Genomic DNA, 22972 nt, shown 5'->3' on the forward strand with positions numbered 1-22972 from the left:
GCTAACACAGATTTTTTTTTTAAATCAATAAATATAACAGCACAACTTGACATTGAATTATGCGGGGGCAAGCATGAAATGTTGTACCAGATTGTAATCTTACACTCTTAAAAATGAACTTCACCGCATAGCACGCTCCTAGCCAACCATTATCTCGAATGATATCGTTATCTGCCCTGATTTGTTGAAAACAGGGGGCGTACGCCTTTTCTGTGACAATTATGAACAGTATGAGTGTCACAGAAATGGCGTACGCCCCCCGTTTTCAACAAATCAGGGCAGATAACGATATCATTCGAGATAATGGTTGGCTAGGAGCGTGCTATGCGGTGAAGTTCATTTTTAAGAGTGTAGGGGATAATCTGCGTAATATAAAACTGATGTCTCCTCCCCCTCTGCAACAAATCCGCCCCCGACGCCGAAAGGGAGAAGCACAACCACGCTCTCCTACACAACGTCAACGCTTTCAGCTGGTTACGCACAGGTTACGCGCAGTGCAACCGCCGGTGTTCCCCGGAGAATGACGCTTTACTTCCTTAACCCTGCCACGTGGGAAGCTGCAAGAGTGAAATGTTGCCTTACCTTCCTTCCCCCGTGACACTCCTTTGGTGAAAGGAGGAAAGAAGTACCTTTGATAAAGCTCTCGTCTGCTTTGATGTTTCAAGTGTTTATAGACGAGCAGGACCCCGCCGGATAGCCGCAATGAATACGGTCACAGATGCGGTACCGACGACGCTTCAACCGTCAGCCGATGGTGACAATGTGTTATCCAAGATCAACTTAGAAGCGTGGGACATTGTGGTTATTGTGGCCTATTTCATAGGAGTGATCGCTGTCGGTGCGTGGGTAAGTCAGTTTCGGTGTCAGTCTTACTGTTTTTTTTTTTTTTTTTTGCACGCCGTTTCGGTTCAGCGAATGTATCGCTGTCGAAAGTCGTCCACGAAGACAGAACGGGTGCATTTTTGCTCTTTGCAGGTATGCCATGAATGCTGCGCGTGTTTTAGAGGCTTTAAACGTTTCCGCACTCTTAAAAATGAACTTCACCGCATAGCACGCTCCTAGCCAACCATCATCTCGAATGATATCGTTATCTGCCCTGATTTGTTGAAAACAGGAGGCGTACGCCTTTTTTGTGACAATTATGAACCACATAAGTGTCACAAAAAAGGCATACGCCTCCCGCTTTCAACAAATCAGGGTAGATAACGATATCATTCGAGATGATGGTTGGCTTGGAGCGTGCGATGCGGTGAAGTTCATTTTTAAGAGTGCGTGTTTGCGCTAATTGTATAATGTCTAAACGACTCTACACTGTTAAAAATGAACTTCACCGCATAGCACGCTGCTAGCCAACCATCATCTCGAATGATATCGTTATCTGCCCTGATTTGTCGAAAACGGGAGGCGTACGCCTTTTCTGTGACACTTATGCTGTTCATAATTGTCACAAAAAAGGCGTACGCCCCCCGTTTTCAACAAATCAGGGCAGATAACGATATCATTCGAGATGATGGTTGGCTAGGAGCGTGCTATGTGGTGAAATTCATTTCTAACAGTGTACATCTTAAAACTACAGAGATTTTTGCTCGGCAAACCGCAGCCCGTTTGCACTAAAATTTGCTCTTTCAGAAAGAAAAGAAATGAATAGAAATAATGTGCGAGACATATATTTTTTTCTTAGCTTATTAATAATAAGCTTATTAATTAATTAATTCCGAATGTATAGCGATAAATAGCGAATAAATAGCGATGTCTGAAACAGAATACCGATAAACATAGAAAGAAATATAGATTAAAAATAACACTTTCGATGGCCGCGAGATAAATATCGACGTTTTATCTACGCTTATCCATATCTGAGAAAATGACGATATTTTTTTTAAATGTCAATAACATCAATGGGAAAAAATATCCTTAATTAAGAGGCGCTATACGAAAAATAAAAAAAGAAGAAGAAGGAAAAATAAGAACGAGAAGAACGGTGCATTTACATGTCAGTTTGAAGAACTGTTTTTTGCAGAGTGTGGGTGCTTTAGCGGTTCAACACTGTCCCGTGGAATACGCTATAATGAAAGCATTTGAGAAGTGTGCTGTCTTTTCTACTGTGTTCCTGCCTCAGAACATCTATTTCCATAGGCTATAATGTCCAGGCGCTGGCTTTGCTGTCGGCGTGTTTTCCCTGTGGGTTTTCCTCGATGGTCTCGAGCAAATGTCGGACGTTCTGTGCCGACGGAACCCTCCCGAATATTCGCCTTAGGGAAAAGCACCGAGAAAATTCGGACAGTACAGCGCACTCACGTGTTCCTATCATAAAACGAGAAAATAAAAAATTAATGAAAAAAATATATATATAGCTGAAATGAAAATCTAACCAAGTATCTTAAATGTAAATAAATTATCCCCTTTTTTTCTTACTTCCCGTACCTTCGTAGTCTGTGTTTCATTTTTCATTTCAGCTACATATATTCGCGGTCGTCCGAACCCCATTCACCAAGGAAAAAAGCATGTTTTCCTGTTTCTTTGTTTTTCCTTTCCTTTTGTTTGCCTTTATTTTTCCCTTTTCTTCCTGGGAATAGCCGCCATACCGGTGGCTAACCTTTCCCTCTTATTTTTTTATATATAATAAACATATCCCCCCCCCCCATTAAAGAAACAGATACTTATGGAGTTCCATGAGTATCTGTTTCTCTGCGTGCAGCCATAGAAGCCATCTTAATCTGTAATTTTGAATTTCAAACACGTCTAGTGTCATTTACTTGTTTCTTTAATGGCTTTTTTTCCCTCGTTATAATTCACTGACTTGCACTGTGGCATTGAGGAGTGCTCAGTCACCCTCCCAGTTGTATATCGCTCGCTGAGCGACCCCTGGTTTGCCAATTCCGAACGATGCCCAGCTCGTGTCCGTCATAACTTCAAAAGAAGCAAACTCGTTCATAAATTTGCACAGGGATGGGCGAAAACTGACAATAGTTCTTTCCACACTCTTAAAAATGAACTTCACCGCATAGCACGCTCCTAGCCAACCATAATCTCGAATCATATTGTTATCTCCCTTGATTTGTTGAAAACGGGAGGCGTACGCCTTTTTTGTGACACTTATGCTGTTCATAATTGTCACAGAAAAGGCGTACGCCTCCCGTTTTCAGCCAATCAGGGCAGATAACGATATCATTCGCAATGGTGGTTGGCTAGGAGCGTGCTATGAGGTGAAGTTCATTTTTAAGAGTGCAACCCCATTGCAATATCGTTTGTGTCTGAGAATATGCGTGACAAGGCCGCTACATCAAAGGAGCCGAAGATAACCCTTCTCCGCAGCTACTCCTGCAATCTCGAGACTCACCGATGATCAGGTGACTGACATTGTGTATTGTTTGTGTACCGCTGACCGGCATATGTCCTATTGCAAGAAGCAACACGTTGTGAAACAAAGTGGGCCTCCGACCAAGAATCGTGTGTCATCGCTTCGAAGTGCCTGGGGGTGTAGTAATTTAAAAGGACATCGGATATATACCCTGAGATACTGCGCTTAAGTTTCCGAAGCACACGAGAGCCGTGATTCATTGCCGTTTAGAAATCATCACGGAGGAATTGTAATTTAAACTGGTGACCAGGTTGGCTCTTCTGGCACGGCTATCATGCTCGTGACGCAGGAACTAAGGTACTTTGTCCCTTCTCTGCAGCCGTGGACAATGATTTATTTCTTCCTTTAGGATAGATAGCGTATCTAAGAAGAGAAGAAGTTAAATTTCTGCTGGCGCTTTCTTCTTGTCTTTTTCTGGTTGTATATGACTGGCACCCTACAGAGAGTAGCTACTTATAAAAGTTCACACATGCTTGCGTGCTGTACTCACCAACTACTTAATGCAGGTGGAAAATTCCTGTATCCGCGCAGAACTCTAATTGGTACGTTTCATCGTGGTAAATTTCAAACTGATTCAACATAGCAATTCAAAGTTACCACCAAACACATCCAAGTTCTTCACCTCAAGAAGGTACTCGGTGAATTGGCCAGCAGCACATCGACATGTTACGCAATCTGTGATGTCCTTCCTTAGGACTTTTGTAGAACAAACCTCCTTTTAGACTCCTTGGTAACCAGACGCCCCTATCATAAGCGTACTGGAGTAGCCGGCCCAATATATAGTTGGGCTAACGTCTCCATATTTTTCTTTTTTTACCTACCTACCTACCCACCTATGGGAAAACAATCAAGATGGATGGCGCCTTTTTTTTTTTGTGACACTTATGCTTTTCATAATTGTCACAAAAAAGGCGTACGCCTCCCGTTTTCAACAAATCAGGGCAGATAACGATATCATTCGAGAAGATGGTTTTCTGGGAGCGCGGTATGCGGTGAAGTTCATTTTTAAGAGTGTTCAGTTGCGTTGTAATAAAGGCCGTCCGCCAGTTTTTCCAAAAATCGGGATAGATAACGCTATCACTCGTGCTATGAAGTGAAGTTATAAAAGTGTGCGCCGTATGAGACGCCTTGCACGCGTGAAGAACAACCGCACTCTTAGAAATGAACTTCACCACATAGCACGCTCCTAGCCAACCGTAATCTCGAATGATATCGTTATCTGCCTTGATTTGTTGAAAATGGGAGGCGTACGACTTTTTTTATGACAATTATGAACAGCATAAGTGTCACAAAAAAGGCGTACGCCTCCCGTTTTCAACAAATCAGGGCAGATAACGATATCACTCGAGATGATGGTTGGCTAGGAGCGTGCTATGTGGTAAAGTTCATTTTTAAGAGTGCGGATACTGCAAGGATGAACGAAACGAAACATTGGAACGATTTCGTGAGACCGAACGCGACGGGCTGCATCTCGTTTGGCCTCTATATTTTTTCGCAGGAATTGCAGGAATTATATGCACGTCCGCATCTTGTCGTCGACCCATAAAAATAACCGTATTCCTTGCTGCAGCGAAAGAGCGATTCCAAGTAATCATGCCGCATTGCGTGTTCTTTCCCCGACGTGTTCCGCCTGTCAAAAGGAAAATCTGTGCCAAACGCGTGTCTCCTCTAATATATTCTGCTGTGTTCCGCGACACAGGGAAACACTGCAGACGGGATGCGAGCAAGCCTGGCAGCTGACAACACGTTCTCTCTCTATATATTTTTTTACGCAAATAAAAACAAAGAGAGAGAGAGAAGAAAGAAAAGTGGCATTAGGCCTTCACACTGCTAACCGTGGGGAACGTCCGGCGACGCAGCGGCAAGATATTTCGTATCTATTATCGTTCGTATATTTCTGTATCTAGCGTGAGGTTAATGCGTTGCGGTGAGAGTGGGGCACTGAAGAATTGGATTGCACGACTGGAGTTCACAGGGTGTTCATAAGACCTGAATCGCTCAAGAAAGTCAAAACTGCTTTGGTCACAGGCCGCGCTGCGTGTGACGTCGTAGGGCATGGCAGAGTGGCCAGAGAAAAGTCTGTGCACCGTAGCTCGAGCAGGCGTCATCTGAGCGTGGCTCGAGGGATGTCGAATCTGTGACAGTCGAGGAGAAGATGTTGAATATCAGTAGGATTCCGCGTTTTCGGTTTAAATCGAAAAACACCGAATACAGAGGGACATTCCAGGACATGACAGAGATAAATTGCTGCACATGCCCGGCAAGTTGTTGATGCAAATGAGAAAACCATACAGAAATAAGGGGGGGAGTGGATATGTTTATTAAGAAAAAAAGAAAGGAAAGGTTAGCCAGGCAAAGAGCCGGCTTGCTATTCTTAAAAAAAAGGGGGGAAGGGGAAAACGAAAAAGAAAAGGAAGGAGAAAGAAAAAAACAAAAAGGGGAATCAAAAAGAAAAGGAAGAAAAAAGCGACTGGAGGGGTTCGCTATGGGACAAGCTGTCTACTCCTCTTCTGGAGTTAATTTGCACTTTCTTGGATAGCAGTGTACCTATTTGTTTGAAATGCGCAGTAAAGTGGCTTCTTTCCCCCTGGATTCACTTTACTGCCATATTGATAACACCGGTTAAAAGTGAATCGCGACTGTTTCTTAAAACTGTTCATGACGGAACTTTCTTTTGGCAACAATCCTAAGCAGCTAGTGCTTGTGGTATAAAGACGACAGTATAGTGTACAGTGTACATACTGCTTCAGTGAACAACGAGCACGCTTGTTCGCATATTATTTTCCACGGGCAAAAATATGTGCATCTAATTCTCCTTTTCGCCGAATTTTCCCGCTTCCATTGGCAGTACCAGCGATGTTATGCAGCGACACTGGCGGTGAAGTTGCTGCCGACCATATATTGAAAGTCTTCTCCGAAACGATGCATGAAGCACCGCTCGCCTTTATCAACCGGATAAATACACGACATGATGTTGCTATTAGGGAGCTTTGGTGTATCGCAAGTACTCTACTTAAACGATTCGATAGAGGAAGCTGACAAATACATTCTCGCACTTATGTGATATCGCCCACTCGAAAGAAATAATACGATTAACTTATCACCGTACCGTACCGTACAGCTACCGGGCGTACCGTAACTTACCACGTTTTCGGCCCGTTATCGTGAAGGTCTACTAAAATTATGTTTTGCATACACAACTGATAACTTAGGGATTGTTTGTCGGTCAAGGTATAGGTACACGAATATTGGAAAGTGTTCTGTTTTCATGCCGCGTGCGCGCGTCCAATGTTCTAGTGTATCCGTATACCACTGAGAATGTCATCAGCTCCCTCATTCAGTAGTTCAGATTTCTGCTTTGATAAGCGCATTATAAGCCTTTACCTATACCGCAATCTGGACTTCGAGCGTCACATTTTCTATCGGCGCAAGATAACAATAACAACAACGTGTGGATGATGACGCCATGAGGTGTTTTCCTCGCTTATATAGGCAGCTGGACCCTGTCCTCAGCGCACGTGGGTTGATATAATTTGATGAGTTAGGGTGATACGCACGGGGCAACAGCTTAGAGTTCTTCCAGTCTGGGTCTATGGCTGTTGGAAAAGCCATAAGCGATGGAACAGCGCAGCGTTGGTGTGCAGATTACGCCAACGGTCCTTGATATGGACGATAAGTAATAATTCATTCTGTTCATAATTGTCACAGAAAAGGCGTACGCCTCCCGTTTTCAACGCCAGCTAACGATATCATTTGAGATGATGGTTGGCTAGCAGCGTGCTATGCGGTGAAGTTCACCTTTAAGAGTGTATATACAAAATGCAAAATAAACGCATGTATTTAAAGCATAAGCTGCGTTCGAATTTCGAACATCGTAGCTCTACAGTAGCTCCTGTAGAGTATTTCTCACGGCTTTTAGTCTGCAAAAGAGTGTGTTTTGGTAAATAAATTTTCATTCCGCCGGCTCAACCGAAAGGTCAAATAACAATGTTGATGAAACGTCTTATCCATTACCCATATAAATAAATAAAAAAATTGTTTAAATACACCCCCTGAAATGGGGTTTCCTGCAGAATATGCCCTTTGAAATTATGTTTTCTGCATTACACACCCACACACACAAAAAATAAATAAATGGGATGGTGATTGGTGAGTCATTCACCGCCGTTACGGCGGTACCCTGCCCCATTGCGCTTGTGGAAGGGATGAGAAAGTGATGATGATGATGGGAAGGTGTATGCCGTTTGAAATTGTGTTTTTCAGTATATAGAATATACAGAATTTAAGAAATGCATCACTACCATGGTGTAAAACTTACTCCAGAAACGCGTCTGCATATAAAACAGGAAATTTACGTCCCAAAAAATTTTAGAAGGGGGTACTGTCAGGGTGAAGCGAAAAGAAAAAAAAGATAAAAGACAAACAAAAGCACCGCGCAGACTGACATCGCAGTATCCCTGCGTATATATAGCTCACCACCTGCCACCTTCCAGGAAAACTGACCACGCATGCGAACACCACCAAACGTGACAAATAACCGAAACGTCCTCGCAACACACACACACATACACAATGACGTCAAAGTAACAAAAACAGGTATATGTGTGCTTTCACCGTGTAAACAGCCATCCTCTGAAAATGACTCCACACAAGTATTGTACGTTTTGTTACGGAAACACAGTGGTTGAGAATGGCCTTTTTTCTTTCTTTTACTTTCCCTTCATGTTATGCTTTCACGAACACGAATAGACTGACAGGTGTCCTTGAGCGTTTACCTTCAACGCGTACCTAATGCATGTAACTAAACGCTATTATCAAATCACTCACGCGCATAACAATAATGTCGGACACTGTTGTTATACATGTCATCACCCGGGATACGGTGTCGCAACAAACCGCGTGGACACATATACTATCAGCCAAGAAGAACGGAACTGCGAAAGTCCGGCTGGCATCGTCTCAGAATGTTTCGTAATCGAAAAACAGCGAACCTGTGGTTCTTGGTTTTCCGATCGTACGAGTAGCTGCGGGGTTGCGAAAGCTTACGCGTGAATCCTTGGAGAAAAAAGAAAAAAGAAAGTGCGTAGTGATGGAATTCGAGCTTATTCGAGCATTTCTGTGCAATGTGTACGTGACAGTGAAGCGCTTACGCCGCGGCGCGTGCTTGGCAGAACTAGAAGTGATTTCGCTAGTGCTTTGCTTTTCATTTTTCTTTTCATTTTTGCCTTATACGTGCGAATGCTGTCGTCAACAGTGTGATGATTCTTGAGTCAGGAAGGGATGTCCAAGAGGTGTTAAGTTTGCGTGTGCAATAACAATAACAACTTGGCGAGGCGAACTGCCACAGCCGCACTAAAGTAACCTTCGAAATCGGTTTTGGGAAGGCGAGGCAAATTGCCACGGCTGTACTAACGCACCAAGCCAGCGACCAAACCAGCGCTGACCAACGGACCCCACACACGCAAAAAAAAAAAAAAAAAAAGTCTCAATTTCGACATTGAGGTGAAGCAGACTTGCAGAATGGTGACGGCAACCAAAAGATTGCCGGGAGTTTTACAAGCACCGTTTCTAAATGTTGCATTCTTCTAAATGCATCATTTCAATGAATGAGCATATTCTCCGGAACAACAACACTAACTTTATTTTCCTATGATGAATGGGGAGTTTCATCGCGGAAGTTGATTCTCTACCCCATTGCTGGTGGTGATATGGGGAATGAGATAATGAGCCACCCTCATAATAAGGATCGAAGTCCGATCGTGTCCAGAAAGGTCAAAAGAGCTTTGAACGCGGAGCGTTGGCGGGTTGGATTCAGCCAGGGACCAAACAATTTTGATAGGGAGAAGGGGCGAGAGTCCAGCTGCCTAAGAGAATATTCTCCGGAAGGCACGATTTCACACTATAAAAATAAGTCAACGGCAGCGCTGTGAGATCATTCTTCGTGGCTCCTTCGGTTTTCACGTAATTGCCTCTGACGCCTTTTTGACGCCGCTTCGGCGGCAGGTACTGCGGGCTCTTGCCGCTGAGTTCTCCTTGCTGCTACTTCGACGGCACGCACTTCGTCTTCGGTAGTATGTCACCTGGACTCAAGTCGTTAAAGCACGTGTCTTCGTGGCGTCGGTGGTTCAGTGGTAGAATACTCGCCTGCCACGCGGGTGGCCCGGGTTCGATTCCCGGCCGACGCAGTTTGAATTCTTTTTCTAATTTTTCTCTAAACTTTTTGCCTCGTCCTCTCACTTCTGCGGATGACGCCGACGACGCCATCTCGGGTAACGAGGCGTTAATAGCTGTCGCTGTAAAATAGTAATATTAACATTTTGTTCACCGTGTGCCATAACTAGAGGCATCAATAACGCATTCACTTACTTATTATTACTCATCAATTTATTTATTTATTTCGTTATCTTTTTTTTTTTTTCTCGGGAGAAAACAGAAGCGCCGTCCCACACTCTTAGAAATGAGGTGGTGATGGTGAAAGGAGAAAGGGCTCGCCGTTGTCGGCCACACAGAGGGGGGCAACCTCACGGCTGACGCATTGGGGCAATGTGCGTCCTGGGCCGACTTCTAAGGGAACTGTGCGGGCATATGTCTGAAAGTGTCTGAGGAAACCCCAGGAAAAACCCCAGATAGCACAGAAATTAACTTCGTCGCATAGCACGCTCCTAGCCAATCAGCATTTCGTATGATATCGTTATCTGCTGCTTATCGTTATCGTTATCGTTATTTGTTGAAAACGGGAGGTGTACACCTTTTTTTGTGACAATTACGAACAGCATAAGTGTCACAAAAAAGGCGTACGCCTCCCGTTTTCAACAAATCAGGGCAGATAACGATATCATTGGAGATGATGGCTGGCTAGGAGGGTGCTACGCGGCGAAGTTCGTTTTTAAGAGTCCACACTCCAAAAACAGAACTTCATCATGTAACGCACTGGAGGCCAACCATTGGACAGAGTGATACCGCAATCACTCCTGTCTTGTGGAAAGCGCGGGACATTTTGTGACAACTAACTTAACTGCGTAAGTGTCACAAAAAGGCGTACGCCTCCCGTTTTCAACAAATCAAGGAGAAGAACGATGTCATTCGGTGAAGGTCTGCCTTAAGAGTGCGCATCAATTTCGTCCACGCTGACATTACGCACTATTGTAATGATAAGAGTTCTTACAACGAAACGCGAAAGTATAGGCGGGATAAAGTGGACGCACGCAATTCTTGGCTGCACTCAGTTCCCCTCGGATCACTTCGAGGGCCATGATGATTTGGCGGTTATCGCCACGTTTACCTTCTCGCTGGTGCTACTGATAACGGCAGTGAAACTTGCCGTCGGTGTTGACAGGCAGACCTCCCCGTTTTTCCCTCTACGGCACTCCACTCCACTCCACGCTACTGATAACGATAGTCATGCGTCATCGCTGTCCTTTATCAGTTACATCAACCATCACAGCCTTAGCCTTGCTGCAAAAGAAAGAAGAAAAGAACCGAAGATATTGTAAGGAAGATCACGGATCGCGATCATCCCCATCGCTCTGACCATCGCGCTAGACCGTGCCCAATTCATTCTGGCCTGCGCTTCCATCCTTTCCGGCTGTCATTAAAAACCCCTCCTCCATTGTCTCAGCTTTCTGCTTAACAATATTGCTCTTGCGCCGTGGTGTAAATGTATAAAGGCGCACGAAAAGACACCGGCGCCGCCAAGCGTTGACTCTGTGTCCCCGCGCTCAACGTCTCGAACCCAGCGTTAGCGCTTGGCGGCGCATGCGTCGAGCACGCGCTCGGGCGTTACGGTTAAACGTTACGTCGCGCCTTTATATGTAAACATGCCGCTTTCACCGCTTCCGGTTTGGTGCCGAAACGACATCCGGTTTCACAGCAAACACACTCTGCACTCTTAAAAATGAACTTCACCGCATAGCACGCTCCTAGCAAACCATAATCTCAAATGATATAGTTATCTGCCCTGGTTCGTTGAAAACGGGAGGCGTACGCCTTTTTGTGACAATTATGAACCGCATAAGTGTCACAAAAAAGGCGTACGCCTCCCGTTTTTAACAAGTCATGGCAGATAACGTTATCATTCGAGATAGTGGTTGGCTAGGAGCGTGCTATGAGGTGAAGTTCATTTTCAAGAGTGTGCGTCAACCATAGCGCCGATTGATATAGTTATCGCTTCTGATTTGAGGAGAGAGAGGGTCGTATACGCCCTTTTCAAATTGCCACAAAAAGGCGGACGCCTCCCGTATTCAACAAATCAGGAAATCGAAAGATATAGTTCTGCATGGCTGCTGGATCCGAGGGTCCTTATAGTCGCGGAAGGACCGGAGGTCCTCGTGGCACCGGAAAGTTGTTGCGGGGGCTTGCTTACGTTTACCCGAGAATATCATGTACATCAAGAGCGATGCCCCCCTCGCAAACAGCACACTAAAAGTGTCACCTAATTCGCGTTTGTGGTTTCAGCTATACAAAACGCCAATACTGCCCACACACACACTTCAGGGAGCATACATCCTCAATGGCTATTGAGTACCCGTTAATACCCGTTATTGGTACATATTTTACTCCGTGAACCTACTTCCTCGGATAATTTCTAGAAGAAATTTAAACCCCTGCAATTAAGATGAAAAGCGATGTGCATTGAAGCGCCGAAGGGCTCGTCCCTCCGGACTTCCAACTGCTATAGAAAACAGCTTCATGACTGAGAGCTCCACGTGAATATAACAACCATCAATTTTGAGCGTGCATACCTACTTGTAGCAGCAGAGCAATGCCATCAGGTTGACTCTAATTTTACCTCCGCAAAAATGATGAGCATTCCACCGCCCTCGGGGATGAAGCGATGCGCATATTTCAGCTCTCGGGTCATGAGGGGTAAAAAAAAATACGGACATCCCGACAAGGAAAATCCGACTATGAAAGCTTGCACCGCGCGAAGAAACGTTCGAAAGATTATCGTCACCTTGAGTGGAGTTCGCTACGGGGTACAACAAAAGCACCTCCTCGAAGGCTGTCTGAGAACGACGGCAGGCGATACGCAGATTGGAATTCCATTTTTATGTTCTCCTTGCGTGTGCTTTTCTTTACAGGCAATCGGGTGTATCGTAAATGCGGGTTGCTGTGGTTCGAAAGTTGCTCCACTAAAGGAGCATTAAAATACGAAAATTTCTTCTCACGGAATGAAAGATGTACCTGTTACTTTAACAGCAGTACAAAAGGAACGGAAGTCACCCGTGGCGTCGTTTGTGATTTATGAGCGAAAGAATAAAAGAAAAAGAAAGAACGAATGAAAGAAATAATGGAAGAAAGAAACCAATGCTCCCTCTTTCTCTCCTTCTCAAGAAGGCCGGCAGCGCGGAGTGGGCTCTCATTGGAGGTCTTCTCGAACGATTTGTCCAAACATCGCGAGAGATCGTTTGAGGAAACCAATACGAAGCCTCTCCACATTGTCGGGCTTCTTGAAAAAAGGGAGGAAGAGTGAAAGCGTCACTTCCGTCTTTCTTTCTTTTTTGTCTATCGATCATCAATCACGAACGACGCAACGGGTGACTTTCGTTCCTTTTATGCTGATGTCAAGGTATCGGAGCCTTCCATTCCACGAGTAGAAATTTTGCACTTCAGTGCCCCTTTAACGCACTCTTGTGCTTTGGAAGCAATGGAGTGTATTGTAAATGCAATTTACTGTGTATCAAAAAGCTGCTGCATTAATGGGACGGCAGGCGTCGCCGTCAGATTTGTAAATTTCAGTTGTATTCGACTGTAAATTACGTGTTAAATGTCATACGCAAAATTTCATCCAGAAGAACGTTGTTGATTTTGAGATAAAGAGGAAAAAACAAACGGCACGTTCATGTCCGGTTTCGATTTATCTGTACGCGGATACGTAACGCAAATAAAATCGAATCGAATTGAATTGAATTGATTTCACGGTTACGTAGGCATGAACCTTTGGTGACGTCATGAGCGTCCGAGATATAGTTTATTGAAAACACGTTTGCGGTATGGTAAAACTTGGGGAGACCTCCATTGAGAGAGAAAGCAAACTTCGCACCACGATGAGAAGGACAACACCACCCACAGAAGCAAAGCCCTATAAACCCCATGTGCCGCGCTCTTCTGAACTTCACCGTCCTCATATAGTTCACACCACTTTTGAACCTGATTTGAAGATAAATATTTGTGTGTAAGAGGTATATCTTCTTTATCTTTCTAGTCGTCATGGAGAAGCAGTCGAAATTCAATGAGTGGCTACTTCCTGGCGAGTCGCAGCATGCACTGGATCCCGGTAAGCACCGAATAATGTCATACTGGCCATTTAATTATCTGGCTAACCTTTCCTTTTCTTACTTTTTAATAAACATATCCCCCCCCCCTCTCTACGCCGGAACCCTCGGCCAATGAACGTGGTGCAAAATGATTCCTATATTCTCTTTCTCCCTCTCTTAGGTGGGTGCGTCGTTGTTTGCCAGCAACATTGGTAGCGGTCATTTCGTCGGTCTGGCAGGATCTGGCGCAGCATCTGGGATAGGAATATCCGGATTCGAGCTCAATGTATGTAGACACAGGAGGCGATGGACCCTTGCGGTGGTTCCTAGAGGTCGATGTTTGATTATTGTGACTTCTTTGCAGGCCGTGTTCGTTCTTCTCATCCTTGGCTGGGTCTTCGTACCTGTCTACGTTGCATCAGGGGTACGTTTGCTATTGCCTGCAATTAATATTGATATTACAAGAATGATTGGATCAGAGTTAAAAATAATATGGAGATTGTGGCTCTACCAACGCACCTTTACCAATAAAGGGTGGTTGATAGCACGGAACACCATAAGTTGGTGGAACAACTGATGATGTGATGGCACCATACAAGAAGTGAACAAGGGAAGTGATTAAATATTGAAGCAAACATGGTGACCTTCGCACAAATGCTGGAGAATCGTCACATAATCACATTTTTACTCGATGGGAAATATTATGAGTGCTTTGCATTGAATATTCAATGTCAAGCCTTCATGTGCCCTTGGAATCTCCGTTTAAGGAATTACACCTTTCGAGAACAGAAGCCTCGATAATATAAATTACGCTTTAGGGAATGAGACGCACGCCACATGCACCGCGTAGTCTGACGAGTGACCTAACATCCCCGTGGGCATAGGTAGAACTGGCATGCATCGTTAGACTGAAGTTTCCAGTCATGTCCTTCGTAAACCATAAAGCTCGAAGACAAAAAAGTGGACATGGAAGCAAAGAAAGAAAAAAACATGGGATCATTTATGAGGGATAATAATGCAGTAAGAAAGGGCGTGCAAAATAACCCATATTTTTTATACTCATATGCAAATTTTTTTCAGGTATTCACGATGCCCGAGTACCTGCGCAAGAGGTTCGGTGGTCAGAGGATACGTGTCTACCTGTCGGTCCTGGCGCTCCTCCTCTCCATATTCACCAAAATCTCCGTAAGGTTCACCACTATTTAATAGCACTATATATATATTGTCTTTCAATACTGTCATTTCACGTTGTACCAACGGTGCGCTGGTATAATCTCCAATGGGGATATATGCAAATCCCGTGCATTTACGCCAGGGACATCTCAATGGAATATTCTTGCGGAAGAAAAAGAAAAAAAAATCTGCTCACGGGACGGAAGTTCCGCCGTGTCTTATGTTGAGCATTAAGTCGCACGGCGCCGGAATATCAGAAGTGGCGTTCTACGCACACTAGCAGACGACACCACCGGCCCTGTCGTCTGCTATATCTGCTCTATGGTCTGCTACGGAATACCTTGCAAGACTGAGCTGCAGGAAATTGCCCCTGACTAGAAGAGTGCGAAAAGACGAGACATTGAGCGCTGACGTGACAGTGTAAAGCTGTGACGTTTTGCGTATCTTCCACTGGAATATTCTGGGGAATGTCGCTCGTAGGAATACAAGGGAACGTCTGCCTAGTGCAGCAAGAACATCCACAGGATTGCTTTCTTTGTGGTTGCCGACTTCGGTCAACATATAGCTTTGGTGGATACAAGAATGGGTGGAAGACAGAAGCATTCTAAAAGCAGAACTTCATGGCATAACTTGCTCAAGGCAAAGCAGAATTAAATGGTTTTCATAAGCCGTTAAAATATTTGGAGATGACCCCTGATGTTAGGAACCATTCTGAAATCATTTATGCGACATTTTTTTTTAATTAACTCGCTGAATAATTGAATTTAGTTGAACATTAATTGCCCATTTAAAAGTTTCTTTTTAAAATGACATCCGATAGCGACGCTTTTGTGAAAAGGCATTTTCAGGCGGTCCTACCGCTTTTAAATAAACAAAAGAGCCAAAATATAACGTTTCCAATGCCCATTTTTCTCTATAATGGAGAATGGGAGCGGATACATAGAGTGTGTGTGTGTGTGGGGGGGGGGGGAGAATGGCACAGATTACATGTAGCGATAATACGGCAACGATATATCGCTACCGTATTATCGCTATATAATCTGTGCCGCAAAGTCTGTTTTCTTTTGACCATTGTCTGTAAGTCGACTGTTACAAAAAGGCACACACGCGCGCACACACACACACAAGTCGGAAGTGGCATCATTCTACGTGCAACGGTTGGCATTCACCGTGGTATGTGGTGACGTTCAGTTTTAAGAGTGCTGGGAAAGGTTACAGGGCAGTCATCTCAGGTAAAGTGGTTCCAGTCCTAGCTGTGACAAGGCCATGTTTGTTGGCGTATCTCACGTCTCATTATCTACTCGACGGGGGCCAATATTTGCCATGCGCTTCAGCTGGAGAAATTGTTGCAATATGGGGAGACACCACGCTAGACTGCCAACTCTTCAGATCATCACATCCACGTGCTAGATTGAAAGAGCCGTATGACGTCATAGCCAGGCGATGGCGGGCAATTATCCGTATACATGTGTCCGGGTCAATAGACGCACTTAGTCCCGATAGCTCAGGACAGGGAATTTACCCAGAAGCATCCATCTCCATCCCCCTCTCCACTACAAAACAGTGAAATGACAAGCCGCGAAGCCGACCGAAAAATAAGATACGTTTTCAAGTTGGAAAGAAACCGCGTCCTCGCATATTACCCAGGTAGCGGAACATCTTGGCTCAATATTGGCTAGACATTAGGAACACTGGTCCAATATTGGTTCAGCCATTGGGCCAATATTGCCGATATCCAGCCAATTTTGGTGCGAAATAAATAAAAAAAAATAGTTGGGGGTTTTACGTCGCGAGACAACTGAGATCATGAGCGACGCCACAGTGGTCGGGTCTGTGGAATGCTTTTGCCCACCTGTGGGTTCTTTAACGTGCGCCGAAATCTCAACACACTACATTTAAAGGGGGTAAGAACTCATATCTGCAGGTATTTAGTTACGCACTCTTAAAAATGAACGTCACCGCACAGCACGCTCCTAGCCAACTGTCATCTCAAATGATATCGTTATCTGCTCTGATTTGTTGAAAACTGGAGGCGGAGCTTATTTTGTAGACATAATGCCATAATAGGTTCCCGTTATCAACAAATCAGGTGTGAGAACGTTGTCATTGGGGATGATGGTTGAGCAGCGTGGCTATATTTGGTGAAGATACGGACCTATCAGATTGATCTATACAAAAGGTGTCGCAGCCAACAAGTTAAAATCGCCGTTTGGAGCCGACACAGTCGGCGAGCTAGCTTGCACTCTAAAAACAGAACTTCACCGCATAGCACGCTCTGCGCCAACCGTTGCCACGAATGATAGGGTTATCGCTTCTGATTCCAGGAGAGGGGGAGGCGTACGCCTTTTTATCTCAATTATCATATATCCGAACTGACACAAAAAAGGCGTACGTCCCCCTCTCTCTTCGAATCGGAAGCGATAACCCTATCATTCGTGGCAATAGTTGGCGCAGAGCGTGCTATGCGGTGACGCTCAGATTTTAGAGTGAAGGAATTCATCCAAAGCGCTTCGCTGTCCTTCTGTCCGTCCGTGACGGTCTTCTGTAAAGCGTGCTTTCACTGCACTGGCCGAGTGTACGCAGGAGAAGCGACCGTAATGTTGCTTGTTGCACACGTAATGTTCTTTGCTACGTTGTTCTGATGTGGCGTGGCAATAATGAAACGAGGCCTTAGGGTTTCATTGATGCAGGCGTCAGGAAAACAGTAATGCATTGCAATTCAAGGTCACGAGTGATTGTTCAATTTTAATGCGTTGTAATTACTATTACTTTGCAGGCCGATTTGTTTGCTGGAGCCATTTTCATCAAGCAAGCCCTTGACTGGAACCTTTACATGTCAGTCTGTATCCTGCTCGCTCTCGCATGCATCTTCACTGTTGCTGGTAAGTTTTAAATGGCGTCGAGATTATTTGTAAGCTGGATTCAACTTGTCCGAAACGTATAACACTCCACTCGTAAAGATATAAGTTTCACCATACAGCACGCTCCTAGCCGGCCATCATCCCGAATGACAACGTTCTCACCCCTGATTCGTTGAAAACGGGAGGCGGAGCCTATTTAACCATTATGCACGTTCATAATGGTAGAAAATAGGCTCCCCCTCCAGTTTTCAACGAATCAGGCGTGAGAACGTTGTCATTCGGGATGATGGCTGGCTAGGAGCGTGCTGTGCAGTGAAACTCATTTTTAAGAGAATAGGCTTATCATTACAGTCCATTATCTTGATTTTCCTATGTATTTTAACAGGGGGCCTGAGTGCTGTGATATGGACAGACTTTGTGCAGACCATCCTCATCGTTGTCGGCGCAGTGGCTCTCATGATCTTGAGTACGTAACTGTTCATACGTGCTATTCCGTACACGGATTTAGATTTTACCAGCCTTGGTAGATCGGCTGGTAGAGCGTGTCTGCCTGCTGATTCCAAGGTTGCGGGTTCGAACGTGGCCTAATTAGGCGCGTTCATGTTTCCTTGTGCTGATAGTTCGGCGCACGCTCTTCAAATACGCCTTCACTACACAGCATGCACGCTGAATACCAACCTTTGCACAGAACGATACCGTTACCATTCCCGATTTGTGGAAAGCCCCGAGGCGTACGCTTTTTTTGGTGATAATTGATGTAACTGTATAAGTGCCACAAAAGGGCGTACGCCTCCTTGTTTTCAACGAACTAGGGGAACGACGACGTCTTACAGGATGGTGATCCTGATTTGTAAAAGAGCATGGGGCGTACGCCCTTTTGTGTCAGTTAAAAGGGCACGAAAGTGAAAAAAATTCTCCTCGCGGAGTGAGAGACACCGTTACCTTGACAACAACACAAAAGGAACGAAATTCATGAATCCCGTTCCTTCTGTGTAGTGTCAAGGTAACGGGATTGTTCTGCCAACTGGCAGACAATGCGTATGTCACAATCGTCACAATCCAAGTGTGCGCCAATATAGGCCAATGGGTGGTTGTCGTAATAAACGGAATGCTTCGCTACTTCCCAGGTCTTATTAAGGTCGGAGGCTACGACGAGTTAATGCGCCAGTTCGGGTACGCCGAGCCAACAGACAACAGTTATGTCCTCTTCACGGCGGATAATGTGTCCTGTTCTAAAGTACCAGACACCTATGAGAGCCTGCTGCGCCCAGCTGATGATCATGATCTCCCGTGGACTGGCATTGTGTTCGGCATAACAATCTCCGCTGTTTGGTACTGGTGCTCCGATCAGGTAACACGCTCTCTCTTGTCGTCTGCAAACGTAACGTCTCCTGTCGAAGCCACACCTCTTCTTCCTTTCCACAACGTTCCTTGTACTTGGTACCACCACAGGTAATCGTTCAACGTGCGCTGTCTGCCAAGAACATGTCCCACGCTAAAGGAGGCTGCATCATGGCTGGCTTCCTCAAGCTTCTTCCCATGTACCTGCTCGTGCTGCCCGGAATGGCTGCCCGAGTGTTGTACCCAGGTAAGGTCACCCTTTCCAGACTTACAAAACATTTCTTTGCATTGTAACATTTGTGCTACAGTGTCCAATGTTACCTTGAGCTTGAGGAACTGACGACAGACAAGACCGAAAAGACGGATTCTTGTCCGTCGTCGCCTTCTCACGCTCGAAGCAATGTCACGTACTGCACCTATTCAACACTTCGCTTCTCTGCTGATATTACATCGCGGTAGGGTACTCACCTATTACGTTAACTGTAGACCTCGTGGCATGTTCCAACCCCGAGCGCTGTCGCGAAGTGTGCGAAAACGACAACGGCTGCAGCAACATCGCCTACCCATTGCTGGTGATCAAACTCATGCCCATAGGTAAATACCATTTATCTCTCGGTTATTTTCATTCCCCATCTGCAGCCCTCCTCATTATGGTGCACACCCGCTTCTGTTTGCAGGTGCACGAGGAATGATGCTGTCAGTCATGTTGGCCGCGCTGATGTCTTCGTTGACGTCAATTTTCAACAGCTGCTCGACCATTTTCACCATTGACATTTGGAAGAAGTTCCGCAAGAATGCGACCGACATTGAACTCTTGATCGTCGGTCGTACATTCGTCGTAGTTTTAGTCGCGGTCAGCATCGTCTGGATTCCGATCATCGAAGCGTTCCCGAACAGTCAACTGTTCCACTACATCCAGAGCGTCACCAGCTACTTGGCGCCTCCTGTCTGTGCCGTCTATGTCTTGGCGGTAACCTGGGGACGAATCAACGAACCGGTGAGAGATATAATTTCAGTTCACCCGATCGTCTTATCTTCCATTGCGTGCATGCTGACACCATGGCTCTTGCAGGGCGCCTTCTGGGGCCTAATGAGCGGGCTAGTCATCGGTATGATACGTTTCGGATGGGAGTTCTCTTACTCTGTGCCTACTTGCGGAAGCGATGCGCCTGACCCTAGGCCTGCCATCATATCCAGCGTCCACTACCTGCATTTTGGCATTCTTCTCTTTTTCCTCACTATTATTATTACTACTGTCGTCAGTCTTCTGACGCCGCCCATCGAAGCGAGGCACGTAAGTGATCCGAAGACCGTACTCTCAAAACAGAACTTGACCACATAAAATGATGAAGGTTATGGTTGGCTATAGAGCTGCGTTGCGCGTTGGAGTTCTCTTGTGGTTGCCAGTCAAACTCAAGGAGCTGTTCGCTCTTTCTTTTTAGCTTCATCGACTGACGTACGCTACGCGTCACAGCAGAGAGATCCGTGAAGACCTGGGCAAGCGACGGAAGAAGACTTCCGTGGCTACGATATATAATGGGAAGGACAACGCCGCCTACAACAAGAGCACAGAGTGCTTGGGCGACACGGATGAAGTGTCCCGTACACGGGGCAGTCTTACACTGCACGAGGCTATGACAGCACCGAAGAGACGTAAGTAAAGATAGAAAAAAAAAAAGTCACTGCTAGGGGGCGACTTTATCTGTCACCTCCTGCATCACAGTCAAAATCGTTAAGCTCAGAGTACGTCTTTAACCGCCTATCCACATGACCGACATTCCCACGGAATAGAATATTCTAGTGAACGAAAAGGCAAAGAACTGCACACGCGTCGGAAGTACCGCCGTGCTGGAATATCGGAAATTGCGTAAGACACTGCAGACGACACCATCGGCCTTGTCGTCTCTGCGGAATATTTTGTGGCTTGGTCGCAGGATATTCACTATGCTTAGAATCTTCCGCTGGAGTATCTGAATCTTGGTTGGAATCTTCCGCTGGAAGGCAAATAACTGCTCACGGGTGACGGAAGTTCTGCCGTGCCGAAATATCGGGAGTTGCGTAAGGCGCACATAACAGACGACACACGACACCATCAGCACTGTCGTCTGCTACGGTATATCTTGTGGCTTGATCGCAAAGATATTCCCCATGGTTAGAATCTTCCACTGGAGTGTCTGAATATTAGTTAAAATATTCCTCTGGAAGGCAAAGGACTGCTCACGGGTGACGGAAGTTCTGCCGTGCCGAAATATCGGGAGTTGCGTAACGCGCACATAGCAGGCGACACTATCGGCCCTGTCGTCTGCTACGGGATATCTTGTGGCTTGATCGCAAGGATATTGCCTATGGTTAGAATCTTCCGCGAGCATGTCGCCCGCGTGAATGCACCGTTATAAGCCTCGAATTATTGATCAGTACCCTAATCTGTGATATTTTCTCGCTGTTCTTATATGTTACATTGCCATTGCAGCGATGTCGGGCTGCATGTGTGTCTTATATGTTCTTATATGTTACATTGCCATTGCAGCGATGTCGGGCTGCAAGCGTATCTTGTTCCGAGCCTGCGGTGTAACACAAAGCCAGGTCGACGCAGCGGAGGAAAACCTAGGTCCTGTGTTGTCTCCCGAGGAAGACGCCATTCAGGCAGCTGAGTCCTTGAAAGAGTCCCCAGTCTGGGAAGGAGTATGCAACGCAGGGGCTGTCATCCTGATGGTCAGCTGCGCTTTCATCTGGGGCTATTACGCCTGAGTGTTTCAGCAGTTCCTAGTTAATTCCATGGCAGCTACAGACATCGACTCGCAAGTCTTCCACCGATTGTACAAAGACCTTTCTTTGTTTGGAGTGCAGGCACTTCTTCAAACGTTGAAGTGCGAGTGTCTTAGGATGATACAACGATATATCATCAGTGCACGAACTCCGTGATGTTACTTCTATAGGCCGCCTATAGTAGGTGACAACCTTTGTACTGTATTAGCTACGTTAGAACAAGTAGCTGTTGAGACCAAAGCAACCTATTTAAAATACTACTCCGGACAAAAGGTGCTATTACTTGTATTTCGTGTAAAAGATCGACCTCGCTCAAGGACTCGGAACGCAAAACATGGCCATCAGTGAACGTTACCCGCTTCCGTGGATTTTCGGAAGAGTTCGCAAAATTACATAGTTTCTGATTCTCCAAGAGTAGATGACGTCACCATGACCTCTAGCGTCTGTCTCCTAGCGACTGCGCACGCATCTTCCAGTTCTCCGCTCTCCGCCCCACGTTGGAAGACTGCCAGAAGCTCTGGAGATGAGGAACAACTGAACGCTGGAGCGGCGCCTGAACAACTGATGTATGGGGCAATGTTGCCAGGCTGATGGCAGATCGCCCACATGGTGACGTCATACTTTTCAAAACTAGAAATGAATGTTATATTTTCGCACGCCACATAAAGAAAAAGTATTTTGGGAGATTATGACATGGGTCACGTAGATTACAATGACATAAACTAGGTAGCATTCTGAAGACATGAGATTTGGTCCGTAGTGGCGTGTCGACCCTAAGCCAAGACTAGCCTAAGCCAAAGCTAAGCCACACTCGATGTTTTAAAATATTTTAGATGTAATAAAAGTTGACTTCTGCTACTACACCGTGATTGTCATACAACATACAACTTGGGCCAAACCCCGTAGCTTTATTTGGTCACGTGATACCACGTGATCGCTGAAACTGTGCCCACCACACGCCCTCAGAATGTTCCTCTTGAAAGCTACCGCAGTTGAACGCATTTGGCACCGTGTCCACAGCTGCAGCCAGTTTGTGGACACGTTGCGTTTACGGTAACTATATATCTCGTCATTCTGTGCGATGGGTGACTGGTGTGATATGTGGTCAGTTCCGCTATGGGTGGTTTTCAAGTTGAGAAGTGGCGCTACGCATGCTGGGTCTTCGAACTTCCGGTCCGAAATTGCGTTCCACTGGAGCAAAGCAAAACCTTAAG

At 45.6% G+C, this 22972-nt stretch overlaps 1 protein-coding gene and 1 non-coding gene across 2 annotated transcripts; both read left to right on the forward strand.

Moving 5' to 3' along the window:
- Positions 1-645: 645 nt before the first annotated feature.
- On the forward strand, positions 646-22619 carry LOC135370732 (sodium/glucose cotransporter 4-like). The gene is made up of 14 exons (XM_064604549.1): positions 646-846; positions 13566-13637; positions 13799-13903; positions 13982-14041; positions 14698-14802; positions 17567-17672; positions 18037-18117; positions 18779-19002; positions 19104-19239; positions 19479-19586; positions 19670-19989; positions 20065-20286; positions 20435-20645; positions 21520-22619. The coding sequence occupies exons 1-14, from the start codon at positions 703-705 to the stop codon at positions 21738-21740; spliced, it is 2115 nt and encodes a 704-aa protein (XP_064460619.1). The 5' UTR covers positions 646-702; the 3' UTR covers positions 21741-22619.
- Trnag-gcc (transfer RNA glycine (anticodon GCC)) lies at positions 9476-9546 on the forward strand. The gene has a single exon. It is a non-coding gene; the product is annotated as a tRNA-Gly (tRNA).
- Positions 22620-22972: the final 353 nt, after the last annotated feature.

This window comes from Ornithodoros turicata, chromosome 10 (genome assembly GCF_037126465.1).
Source record: "Ornithodoros turicata isolate Travis chromosome 10, ASM3712646v1, whole genome shotgun sequence".
NCBI classification, from domain to species: domain Eukaryota; kingdom Metazoa; phylum Arthropoda; class Arachnida; order Ixodida; family Argasidae; genus Ornithodoros; species Ornithodoros turicata.